The sequence below is a fragment of the Coloeus monedula genome, assembly GCF_965178545.1.
Source record: "Coloeus monedula genome assembly, chromosome: 7".
Classification (NCBI taxonomy): Eukaryota; Metazoa; Chordata; class Aves; order Passeriformes; family Corvidae; genus Coloeus; species Coloeus monedula.
This window is the reverse complement of record NC_138787.1, coordinates 28,668,029-28,680,858: the sequence shown is the minus strand read 5'-3', so window position 1 is coordinate 28,680,858 and position 12,830 is coordinate 28,668,029. Positions and strand designations below refer to the sequence as shown.

At 43.4% G+C, this 12,830-nt stretch overlaps 1 protein-coding gene across 2 annotated transcripts in view; it reads right to left on the bottom strand.

Moving 5' to 3' along the window:
* The window catches only part of GLI2 (GLI family zinc finger 2), a gene marked incomplete at both ends in the record, with an annotated part of 138,946 nt that extends 126,412 nt beyond the window's left edge, over positions 1–12,534 (bottom strand). Inside the window, one exon of one of the 2 annotated variants that reach the window (XM_082284924.1) lies at positions 12,402–12,534. In XM_082284924.1, the coding sequence (XP_082141050.1) occupies positions 12,402–12,534 (133 nt within the window). The remainder of the gene's footprint in view (positions 1–12,401) is intronic. The other variant, XM_082284925.1, reaches the window with a different exon arrangement.
* Positions 12,535–12,830: the final 296 nt, after the last annotated feature.

Genomic DNA, 12,830 nt, shown 5'->3' with positions numbered 1-12,830 from the left:
TCTGTTACTTACCTACATGATTACTGCCTGGACGAGCATGATGTTTTGGAATAAGAATAACAAAGCCCACCAATCGTTCTGCCCTGTCACTGGCATGTGAAGAACTAATTTTGCACTGGGCCATGGGCTTAGAGAAAAGGTTCATCAGAAATCCAGTCATCTCACCTTGGTAACCTCATCTTCACAATAATGTGTACTTTCTTCCAGCTTCTCTACCTTTTGTCTTTTTCTGCACCCAGCCAGTTTCTTCTTACACTTCTCTGAGTGCGTAGTATTTCCTAACTTCTCTCTTTACCAAGTTCTCCTCTTGAAGATCCCACAAAATGATGTCTCGGCTCAAACCCTGCTGTTACATTCTTGTTTCTCACACCTCTGTATAGCAGCTGGTCAAAGGCCTTTGGATCCCTCTCATCCCTCAGCCCTCCTCCCGCACAACTGGTCCAGGCTACTTCTGCTGCTCTGTAAATCATTTTATCTGAGTAAAGCCTTTTGACTATAATCCACCATGATTTCCATGAAGGACTCTCAGCTTCTCTCTACTACTCTGAGATCACTGGCACCTTGTGTCCTACCCCATCAAGCAATAATTTTGCAAAACTTTGAAGTAGAAATCACATTCTCCCTAGTTATGGGGTTCACACTGATCAAATATTCCTGGCATTTTCTTTTGTCTCACTCAATAATTGCTTGGAAAAAGAATTTCAAAATTACCTGCAGAACTGTTACGAGAAAACTCACAGGTGACATGAGCCACCACCCACTTCATGTGCACCCAGAGGCAGATTGGGAATGCTGGGCAGACCTGCACCCTTTGGAAGTGTCTAGAGAGACATCATCCCTTCTTTGTGGTATCTATAACCATGGCTTTCAAGGGCCAGTTTCTTCTTCTCTTCTCATGCCTTATTCAGCTGACATTGCCTTCAAATCCCCACTGGTTTGGGCCATCAGCTCCATATCTCACAAAACACAAGGTTAAGTGAAGCAAATTCAGGAGGACATTTCTATTCCGCCCTCAGGACTTAACTATAGGAAGGTTTTGAGGTTGGAAAAGAATAGTTTTTCATTATGGCCACAGAAAGAAAGAATAAACTAAAACCCAATTGCTGATACAGGCACTGAGGAAAGGCCCTTTGGGCTGATACTTAGAGAAGTTCATTTCTATCCTCACTCAAGTGCTACAGAGGTTAAAGACCTGCTACAACCTGCGATAAAAGGTAAACCCCACATTAATAGGAAATGTGTTCCCCTCCCCCATTCCAAATGTATTTTTTATGAGTAAACATTTCTGTATTAAGACTTACTGTCTTCAAAGATCTCTTTTATGTCCCAAAGGTAACCATTTAAGTGTTCTTATAACAGCCGTTACTTATCTTTACAATGGGCAGTGTGTGTCAACTCAGTGTCTGAAACTTTAATTTTGCTATATATTTTTTAGTAACTACATATAAATCCAGCCTGTTTCAAGTGTCAGTGACACCATGTGACCAAAAGATAAGCCTTGGATCTTATTTCATCTGCAAAGACATTGTTCTGAGTGGAATTAAAAGCAGCCCAAAAATTTGCAAAACTCTCAACCCTTTTAACTTGCTTGCAGAAGTGATGCAGAATGCACAGAGCTCAGAAAAAGAGATGCAAATGTTTTTCACACATTCAGTCATCTCATATCTATTTTAAGAGTCGCTGCTCCAGCAGTTGAAACACAGGACCCTGCAGTAAAGATGTTTTAAGGACGTCTTTGTAACAGCACAGGAAAGTTCCTCTTGAGTTTTCAAAGGGAAAAAACTGCACCAAACGAGTACTGCCAACTCCTCTGCAGCTAATCACAGTATCAGAGCATGCATGTGCACAGCAGACTAAGGGGAAAGACAGCTGAAACCAAGTTTCTCTCTGAAGCTGTCATCCCATGCGAGTGATTTTATCCTTCCATCACCTTGCACCCAAGAGTCGAATTACAAAGGACTGTGCTAAGGTCACCGTCTATTGCTAGACTGGGTGAATATACATGTCTATTGGGTGTCTATTGCTTGGGTCAGGATGAAACCCTGAAGCTCTCCATGACTTCTGTAAATTCATCCAGGTGTGTCCACCCAGGTACTTGGAGCTCACCCATAGACTATGCATGTAGGAAAATGTTTTAAACTAAGAAAAATAATTTTCTCTTGTTTTGATACAGAATATTTACATAGCTATTAACAACATGATGTTTTCCAGCTGAGTTCCATGTAAGATCACCTGAAAAACTTTCTCACTTCAGAGAAAGCATGGCCCTTTGGAATACACTCAATCTCTATACCCCCAAACAGTCTCTCCACTACAGATATTGAAAGTACCTTCACTCTAAGAACTTAACCTTATCTTCCCCAACCCTACAAAACTGTTTTATGGTCCCCTTTGGACAGCAGCAGGGTGACACCTAAGACATATGAACACGGTAAGGCAGCACCCAGGGACAGCAACACCATCTTGCAGGTGGTGGGGAGTGGGAAATGGCAACCTCCCCACAGTCTGACCCGTTAAGTGTTTCCGTGTGACCGACGCCATAAACATGCTAACCAGATGCTGATGGATGGGCCTGGAGGCCCAAAGAACAACCCGAGTTCATTATATAAATGAGGGAGCAAAGGGAAGTCAAGCAGCTTTCCCAAAATCATGAAGGAAGTTTGGGACTCCATCAGGAACTGAAACTAATTTTCTCCAGGCTCAGTTCTGTGCCCTCACTGTAGGGAGCCACCAAAAAATTGGGTATCTTCACACAAGCAGCCTCTGGGAGTCGGATCAGCTTCCCACAACACATAATAATTCCTCTCATTAAAATGGGACGTGCAAACCAATGCCTAAAGTCCTCACCTTTGTGTTTCTCTGGTTTTACTTTATAGTGTAGCTGTAAATGCCTCTGAAAGAACATCACCAGCTGTACCTGCAAACCGGCATAAAGAGATTTAGCTTAACCTCAAGCCTCACTTGCAAGAAGGCACTTGCACACATTAACACAGGACATGGATATTCACACCAGCCAGGATGTAGGAGAGGATTCTGCTTAATTTCCCCCCATTGCTGCTGGTCCATCCCACAAAGAGCAGCCACAAACCAGGGTGAGCCTCAGGTAGAAAAACTGAGTGAGAAAGATCATTTTATCACCTCACAAACAGAACAAAAATTTCATTTGGGAAAAATCTAAATATTACGCAGCACTCCGGCTCCAGGATCAGTGGTGCTGACTCCTTATCACTCTCTCTTGGCTCTGAGCATCTCATTCAGTGCATAAAATCTCTGCTTTCTTTGAACGATTAAACTATTGTTGAAGCAGCACACAAAGGGCCAGGGGCTTAGAAGAAGATACCTCCTCTATTGGATGGTTTTCAGGAATGTCAGACACTGATCTTTTATATCAATACAACTGAAGCCATCAAAACATCTACTTTAACTGTTTACTTAAGGATGCATCTGTTGCAAGCTGTGATTTTTTCTGAAAATCTGTCAGTCAGGAGCTGATCACTGTAAGAGAACAGAACAGAATAGAACAGCTTTCTGGCTAAAATGGCACCATTCAATCCCTGCAAATGTCGCTGTATTTTAAAAATCAGATACTGTTGTCAGTAAATATAAATATTTTGCTTTCAATGTTCCTGTTCTTATTTATGATTTACTTACAATTGGAAAAATTTTCAATGGGATGGCCTCAAAAAGATCTGGGATTCCAGGAGAAGAAAAGGGGTATTAAAAAAGAGAGGAGAAAACACCCACTGAGCTCTCTAACAAACTACAGAAAAGGCAGAATTGATTTCAGTTAAGTTTGTGTGAAAACTTTTTTGTTTGTGTTCATGTGGGATCACATTCAAATTTTTTATATATTTTCATTTTGGACTCAGCCTACATGCCCAAGTTTTGCTCAGTTCTTTCCAGGAAGGTTTGCCTGATTTCAACCCAACACCACTATGGAAGTCACAGAACACCCAGCGCAGGTCATTTTCCAACACATGTAAAGTCACGAGTTTAACATAATCCTGAAGAAGTTTGCATGAAAATACTATATCCCCTTCATTCCTTCAAGAGCTAAATTTAAAGTCTTGGCTGAGGTTTTATTCTCTGTCATTACCAGTAAGAACAGAGAACTCATCCTGTCAAGCATAGTCCCCACACAGAATTCATGGGATATTGATTTCAGAATTTAAAGTTTCTGCAATTTTTGTCTCACATGGTTCTGGAAAAAACTGTAGCCCCAAATTATGAGCCCACTGTGCTAGGTACTGGACAAAGGCACTGCTGAATTAGTTTAAATTCAGTAATATCCTATTTGTGCTACTGAGCATTTTCATACCCTTATGCAACTAAGACGAACGAGGCTGACTGCTGCATCGTGATGTTCTCAGAGGCTCTGGATGATGCATAGACAACTTGTGTTCAGCTCTCCTGAAGGGAAAGAAACAACGCCTCCGTTTGGCAGATGGGCATGAGAATTTGAGTCATCTGACCATGATTACATGGCATATCATTGAGAGAGGAAGGGCTTTCTAGTGGATATGGTGAACCAAGGAATCTGGGCTAAGACCTCTCTACTATCATTGATGTCCCATGTACACCACATATGAACTTCTGAAGTTCCAGAGATAATCAGTTCTTGACATCCCTCTGAAACAGCTCAATCCATTTCAGCCACTTTAGCACTGGAAAAAATCCTCTGTGCTTCCTGTCTGCAGAATGGGAGCAATGACATTCCCTGCCTTGCCAGGATGTTCATACGCAGACAGAGGCTGAAGTGTTGAGGCAGTGTGAGGGCTGCACAAAGCAAGAAATCCCCCCACAAGCCCTGGGCTCCCAGAAGCCACCAGACAGCACAATTCATCTTCTCTAATTATAAAAAATAATAAAAATAGTGCAGTGGAACTGGCTGTGTCCTCTCAGGCCTCTGCACCTCACTCATCACCACACGAAACCATGAAAACAGACCACCTGATTTCATGGGGGGCAGTTTAACAAGCTGAGGAACAATGCCAAGTCCTCTTTTCACTGCAAGGTCTATGGATGTCTTCTCAAGGCCATGCACAAATTCTTTAGGAGGTGCTGGGAATACAAGCCCTGTTTCTTGCTGCTGGTATTGGATGCACAGCATTTCTAGGAACATTTTTCTTTGCCACTCGTCTGACCTTGGGAGCAGTCCCACTGCTCTGTGCAGGCAGCCATAGAATGCTCTGCCAAACCCCATCAATTATTTAGCATCCAAAGGTAGACAATCTGTGTGATAAAAGGATGGATTTTATCTAAGGCTTGTTCCCCTTAAAGTGACTTACACAACTGGCCTCTCTAGTTGCTTCCTTTAACATAATTATTTACTTTTGCATTAATAGACTTCCTCCACTTGGGTTATTTTTAGGAGCTTTTTGTAGCCTTGAGAATTTGCTGTGGTTTTTTCCCTTGTCTCTTTAGTGGGGATTTTAAATTTCCCGTCTCTGAATGGGCTGTTAAAACACCAGTTTTGCCAATGCTGGTGTAAAGCGGGAGCAGCTCTGGGAAGCAGCTCCCCTGGCTGTGTTGACATCTGGGTGTTGAGTTTGCCTCTGACTTGAGCAGTCATGGCATGAGATTTCAGTTCAGGGCTCCCAGACTGCTCATAAGGCTATGGACTGACAAACATGAATGAAAGGCATTAAAAGATTAATGTAGTCCCACCTTGGTTCCTCACTTTAACCCCACTCTGCAATTTTGGCAAAGTTGGGAAGTCCGGGATTTTTCCACCTAACATTAAATCAGGCATGAAGCCCTCAAGGGAATAAAGCAGGCACCTGCACAATGTGATTCACTCCACCCTAATGCAAAAGCATCCCAAACTAGACACCTAACACTTGGGCAGCCAACTTTAGACAAAATAACTCCCATCCCTGGTCCTCCCATGATTATGGCAGGCTGAAATGCCATGGTTAATGAATGGTGTTGGGAGAATTGATTTATCAAACCTGTTCAAATTCACAGATGTTCAGGCAAAAAGCTGTCAGAGATACTAAAATTTCAAACTATGGGGATGTGCTGGCAGAGGAGACAATCCAGGAGAAAATCCATTATCACCACTGGATTTTCTTACTTGACAGTAAATGACCAATCCACAATAGGTAAGTTTAACATCAGTTAAAAAGGTTATATTTAGGTACTCTCTGAGGGGCACTTTAATGAAGTCTAAGCTGGGTCCACAGAAAAGAAGACTTATCAGTATTTGCCAGAATAAAATTTTGGAGCTTACAAAATAATAGAAACGTGGACGCAATTATTATTACAACTATTATTAATGAAAATATAATACACTCACAAAATACAAAGGTCTTCCAGGTGGTACTTAATCGTTGGGTTCACCAGTGCCAGACCCAGCCTGTGAAGAATAACTTTTTCTATTTTAAATTCATAAAAGCTCTTCAACTTGGCATTCAAGCCTGCAGTGTGGTTAGGGATGAGATAAAATTACTCTGTCTTCAAAAGTGCCTTTGCATCTGTAACGGGCTGAAATTATAGGAACTTTTGCTATGACAGTGTGGGGGAGCTGTGTACAATCAGGGAACGCTGATGTTATGAATCATAGAATCGTTTAGGCTGGAAAAGACCCTTAAGATCATCAAGTCCAACCATTAAGCTGTTGCATCATCTAAGGGCTACACAATTTGAACCAGAAAGTCTGTAAACATTAATGGTTATCTACTCTGGGGTTGCACCTTTGCCCACAGGGTTGGCTACCACACAAAGTCAGTAGAGAGGCTTGGACAAGGAGTTTCCCCCATGAGGAAAAAAAAAACCAAGTCAGACTCCAATCACTCACTTAAGCAAAGCAAAGGATTGCCTAGCAAGGATGTATTGCTGACTCTTTTAAAAGAAGAGACTAGGGAGACAGCATTGCAAGCCATGGATAAAGGAGAAAGGGCAGGCAGAAGAGATTATGTGCTTTTGTAGCACAGTTTGTGGCAACCTTAATTATCAAATTCTGCCACGTAACTGAAGAACTAAACCTGCTGCTCCCAGAGAGCTCTCTGCCAGGCCCACACACTAGATACTGCTCATGGAACATAACAGTGGTGCAGCATGGCTTTAACTTCATCCACCTCTACATGAATCCTTCTAAACTATCCCAAAGAGCAGCTGTCAGGTGACCAACATGACTCAAAGCTGGCAAACTTGCCACTGTCTTTGATATCCCGTGACGGAGGAACAGTCTCAGCACTGCACCAGTCTGCTCAAAGGGACGTGAGTGGCTACACAAAAGAGACTGTAGGCAATCTGTCCACTCAGAAGGGCTACAGCAGCAAAGAAATACACTTTAAGACCCAACAGAATTAGTTTTTTGAAAGGCTGACAGAAACAGTCAGAGATGAAATACAGTTCTTGATTTCTGTTGCTCTTGTGGCAGCACTGCACTGAAGCCCTACCCAAGGTGGGGGCCACTGAACTCTGCAGTAGATGCACGAGAAGCAACAGTGGCTGTCAGGAGGATTTCTCAGTCTGAAGTAGGGGATTTTCCCATCATTCAGTTTTAACCACTTGCCCCCTTCTCCCTGGGAGCCAATCCCAGCTTTTCTGTTAAACACATCCCTCAGCACTGTAAGCTGTACACAGCAAAGCAGTGCTGGGCAGGGAAGCTAAGAATGTGCTTGTACTGCTTACGTTCCTTTTCCTGGAAAATGTGAACTGAATGAAAAACATTCTTTAAGAAGATCCCTGCCTCTCCAGGGTGGACAGAGGAGATGACTTCATTGGGGCTGCTCTCATTCTAATTTGTCTGAGTCTCGGGCCACACAAACTATATATTTTTTCAGGGCGCTGAGGTCTGCTGGGATGCTGGCATTTCCTCCTCCTCATTTACATGGTCTTCCCATAATCTAGCACTAAGACAAGCTGAACTGCATAAAGACTCCCTGCCAGTGCCACTTGGGGCTTGCTTACGGAAGACCTCTGGAGAGCGATGGGAGGTGCTCCCTGCCCTTCTCCTCTGCCTATGAAAGGGCTGAGTGTGCTACTTCTGCAGAACTAAGCATTCCTGCCAGGCCATAAATCAAGTGACCAAACTCCATCCCAATCTCTGATCCACTGCAGAAAAGCCCCATACTCTGCCTTTACAGCACACACAGGGCAAAGAGCTGTATTTCATCAACTGAAGCCTTAATATCAGAGGAGAGTCGTTACCTCCTGGAAAAAAAAAAAAAAAACACAGCCAGAGTCTTACTAGTTCTGCAGCTTGGCTTCCCCATGTTTACACCAAATGACTTGTTGAACTTCATTATATACAAAGTATTTCCATAGATCAGAGGCAGGGAGACCTGTGCAGCTAACATAAAATAAATTACCACCCTGTGATAAATGGTTCTATTAGCAATCCAGATTGTTAAACTCAGATACAACAGGATGAAGGGAGCACTGCCCCATTCATTCTCCCTGCGGCAGATACTGAGTTGTAAATAGGTTATTTTGTGTGTAAATAACACATTAAAACTCAGCATTAGCCGTGTCTTTTGATAGAGAGGAAATTGTTCCAAATAAATAATTTCGGACAGGAATGTAAAATAAGCCAGATTTAATAGTGCATGCCTGCTGTAGCTGTGTTAAACATGACTAAAATGATAAACCCCAGAATATACTAATAGTAAACTATGCTCTGACATCAAAGTAATGAGGCTGTATTTTTACCCAGCTTTAGAAATGCTAAAATTAGTCTTGACAGAGCCAGACATCAGAAAAATGTTTCAAACATAAACACCATCAATTTGGGAACTTGGAGTTTGTGTCATGCGGAGGGTGGCGTGGAGAGGGAAAGGTGCATTCTGGGCCTTGTTAAAGTCAGACAGTTAGCATTTAGGAAAACTTGTATTTAATTTTTATTACAAGATGAGAAACTCATCTTCCTAAATATCTCTGCCTTCGAAAGAGTGGCTCATTTAAATTTCCCCTACAGCCATGTGCCCAGGCTTCCTCATGCCTGTAGGTACAGAGGATGTCCCAGTGCCAACCTGGAGGACACAACACAGCCTCACTCATGTGGTGCTGTGCACCAAACCCTCCTACCCTACACAGCAATATGGACTTTTGCATTCAACAAAAGGATTTTCTGAATTCAAATTGTTACAAGTTGCCCTTCCAGAAGTGGAGCCAACAAAAGGAGAGCCTCTTCTGCAGATCTGACTCGTCTATAGCTCCTACACACTGCCATTATAAACAGTTCCCATCTCAGTCACACATACACATGTGCCCCTACTGCAAGAGATAAGAGGCGCTGGCCAACATGATTTATGGAAAAATAGAAAATTAGGAGAGACTTCCTGATATCGTATCTGTGAGGCCAATTTCTGAACAACTGATCAATGAGTTACTATAAAAAACTGTCTCAGATGATGTTTAAAATGGCAGCTTCAGAAGACTAAAAATATAGGATGCAAATTTTTAATACAAAAGGACTCTTTGCTACTGGCAGCATCAACAGTATCGATCTCTTTTCCCACAGCCATAACCTTATTTGTTAGAGGCTGGAAACATGTGGGACAAATATCCAAAGCAAGGGAACTAGAAATGCAGACTGAACATAGCATCTTATAATAATACAGTCTAAATAATAATATATTTAAATAGTTTTTCTTCAATTATTTAACTAATATTCAGCTTATTCCTTCAATTACATTAATTATAAACAAAACCACATGAATCTATTAATTCCTACAAGTGAAAAAGAAAACCTTATGATCTGAGAAACATGTAAAACATGCTATGAGGGCACTGCTTCAGCGTGACTCAGTAGAATAAAGAAGAAATGTGTTGCAAATTACAGTTGTTTGGCTCTGGAGAGCAGCTTGGTGATTTGCAGCACTGGCTGAGCCTCACTGCCACTTTCTCATATGCTAGTACAAAGAGTAAAACCTCTGCAATAAATGAAATCAAGAGTTTGTCTTGGATGAGAATAAAGACTTGCTCGTATGGCCTCAAAGCAGGGTGGGAAGCTCAGAGGCCCACCCTTTAAAGCTGATTCCCATCTCAAGCTGAACTTCCTAATTAATCTCCAAGCCTCGTTTGCTTTCTTCTGGAAAAATATGAGCACAAATACTCATCGTTCTGGCCTGTTGTAATTACTCTAGTTTAGGGAATCAAACGTTATATTAGCATGAATATCATGTAAGTAGAGTCTCATCTCTACCCAGCCTTTTGGTATCACCTGCTAGATCACACCTTGCAGTTAACTCATGTTAGAAGACAACTTTGTAGTAATTCCCCTACTTCCAAGCACACGCACAAGCATGCTGCTCCCTTTCAGGAGCCTGTATTATGTCTAGCCAGAGTTCAGAGGGAAGCCCTTCAAACCACAAGAGCACATGCATCACCTGCAGAGTCCCGGGGCCAGCGTTCGACCACACGCTGCTCCACTGCTGCCCATTTTGGGTCATTTATGAGCACTTTTCTTCACAGCATGACATAGATTTCACTCTTTACATCTCATTACACAACGCTTTCATCACAATTCTCCTGACATCTTCAAACAATCCTCAACTTACTTCTCCACTTCTTCCTAATAAAAGGAGAAATATTGAGCCCATAAATCATTTTTCTCCAAAGGTGAGAGCACACTGCTAACAGAACATATTACACTGGACGCTTAAAAACCAATTAGGTCTCCAGGGATGCCAACTGGGCTGATGGACACTCCACCTCAGGGCATCCTCATTTGGATCTCTGGAAAGTTTGTGACTGCTTCCTCAGTGGAGGCACTCCCAAGGCAAGTGCCAAGTGCCAAGTGGGGAGAAAGTGTTTATTCATAACAGCTATCTACAAGTTGTGAATTTTAGCACATGCTTGTTGGGGCCAATCAACCCTTCAGGTCTGCCAGTCACTGAGATGATACCTCAAGTGAGCTGCCTCAGTAGTTCCTATAGCCTTTGCTTCTTCAGGGATGTGCTGGGGATGCCAAACTTCTGCACATTGCTGCCTCCCTTATTTCTGCTTCCTGGCAAGTCTTCCTTTCTGCACTTTGTGCAGTGTTCACAAGGAAAGTGGCTCAGAGCCATCCAGGAGCACAAAACTGTTTCCCCCCAAACAATTTTGTAGAAGACTTTATGGTTGCTTTTAAGAAAAAGTTTATCAAACACATGAACTAATCTGATAGGTTATAATCTAGCCACTCCTACCTTATTCTGTACATCTGAATCTTCACAGGTCAGTGTGAAAAAGAAACCTGAGTAGCAAAGTTTATGAAAAAGAAGGAGAGATAAAGCAGATCTAAGCCATCTTGGTTGGAAACTATCTTCAAAATTCAGGCAACAGAAAACTCAAACTCTCCAGCTGAGCTAGGTAAGAAAGAGAGGAGCTCACGGAAGAGTCGTTCTGTTCTCCCGGGGTGATGGAAAACCACCCTGCAGTGAAGGAAGGGGAGGGGACAGGTTCATTTTGAGGAAGACTCTGGCTAGCAATAAAGTATATTTTAAAAAGAAAAAAAAAAGCTGCCTGTGAAGTTTACACAGCTGGGGTGTCTCTCGTCACATCTGAACTGGTGCAGCCTCTTCTAAGTTTGCCTCCTTATACCCTGTCCAGAGAGGACACCCAGACCCCAGCAAGGGCAGCTGTGGTGGTTCCCCAGCGGGCACAGCCTTGCCCACAGCTGTGCCACGATGATGGGCCCTGGCACTACTTTGGAGATGCACCAGCACACGTGTGCCAGAGATGGAGGTGTGTTTTGCCTGCCACAGCGAGCAGCAGGAGGCAGGAGCACCACACCTGCACGTTCACCTGCACACCAGAGTCACACCCACCAGTAGTGGCTCCATGCCCATCGGTGTCCACAAGAGCTTCCCAGCTGACTCCAACAGCAGCAAGACCACCAAAATCTTGCTTAACACACTGACTTGAACAGGAATGCCACAAGTGGAGAGGTTTCTTTGTGAACATTCTTGCGCTGGGTCTGGACATTCCCAAACTCCTCCCTAACCATGAAATCCCAGCAGCAATGACTGAAGGCCATGTAGTCTGTTTAGCTCATTAGCAGGATCGCAGCTGGCACACAACACCCCCTCCTGACCAGGATAATGAGGTGCTCCCCATCTCCAGCCAGTCTCACCAGCCATTCTTTAACTCCACCATGGAGGAGTGGAGGGCACGCTGCTGCCAACACTATGCAGCACCAGTCAGCTGGTGGCAAGCATTGATGGAATGCCCCAACTCCCCAACAGCCACCCCTCACCCCAGCCCAGTTCTCTGGGAGTGGTGGTGACCCATCACACTCCAGTGACGTTTAGATGCCACGCAGTGACACAGCTGCCAGTTCCTCTGACAGCCAAGAACCCCAATAAACTCAGCATGTTCACAGGAAGACAGATGCCACCATACTTATTAAATTCTTACAGTCTAATGAAAAACACCCCTGCTGCTTTCAAGTTGTGGAAAACATAAAGTACCTCCTTGTGCCACTGCTGCTCCTGCTGCTGCTAAAGTAGCGGGTTTCTTCCCCGTCTCTGTAAAGCCATTGCCCTCCAGAACAGCACCTTTCCCTTCTTTTTTCCCAGCAGCTGTTGAAGCAGAAGTTTCCATCTTAGACGGGCATCTTCCAGCTCAGGAACCCTACAGGACATAAAACAAAACCAGATTCTGGTCACCACTCACAACACAGGCAAAATCAGCTCCATGAGGAAGGCTGATGGTTTGGCAGAGTTCAAAAGCAAATGGCAAGCAGTGAGGAATTCCAGGGTTTCTAACTCCAGCAGTGCAGCCAGTACAGCAGTCACAGGCACAAAGGCTGCAACCATGTAAAGCACTGGGTGTTCTCACAGACCTACAAAGAACAAGACCAAAAAACAGTCTTTCCCCAGCTAAACTTGGTCTACACA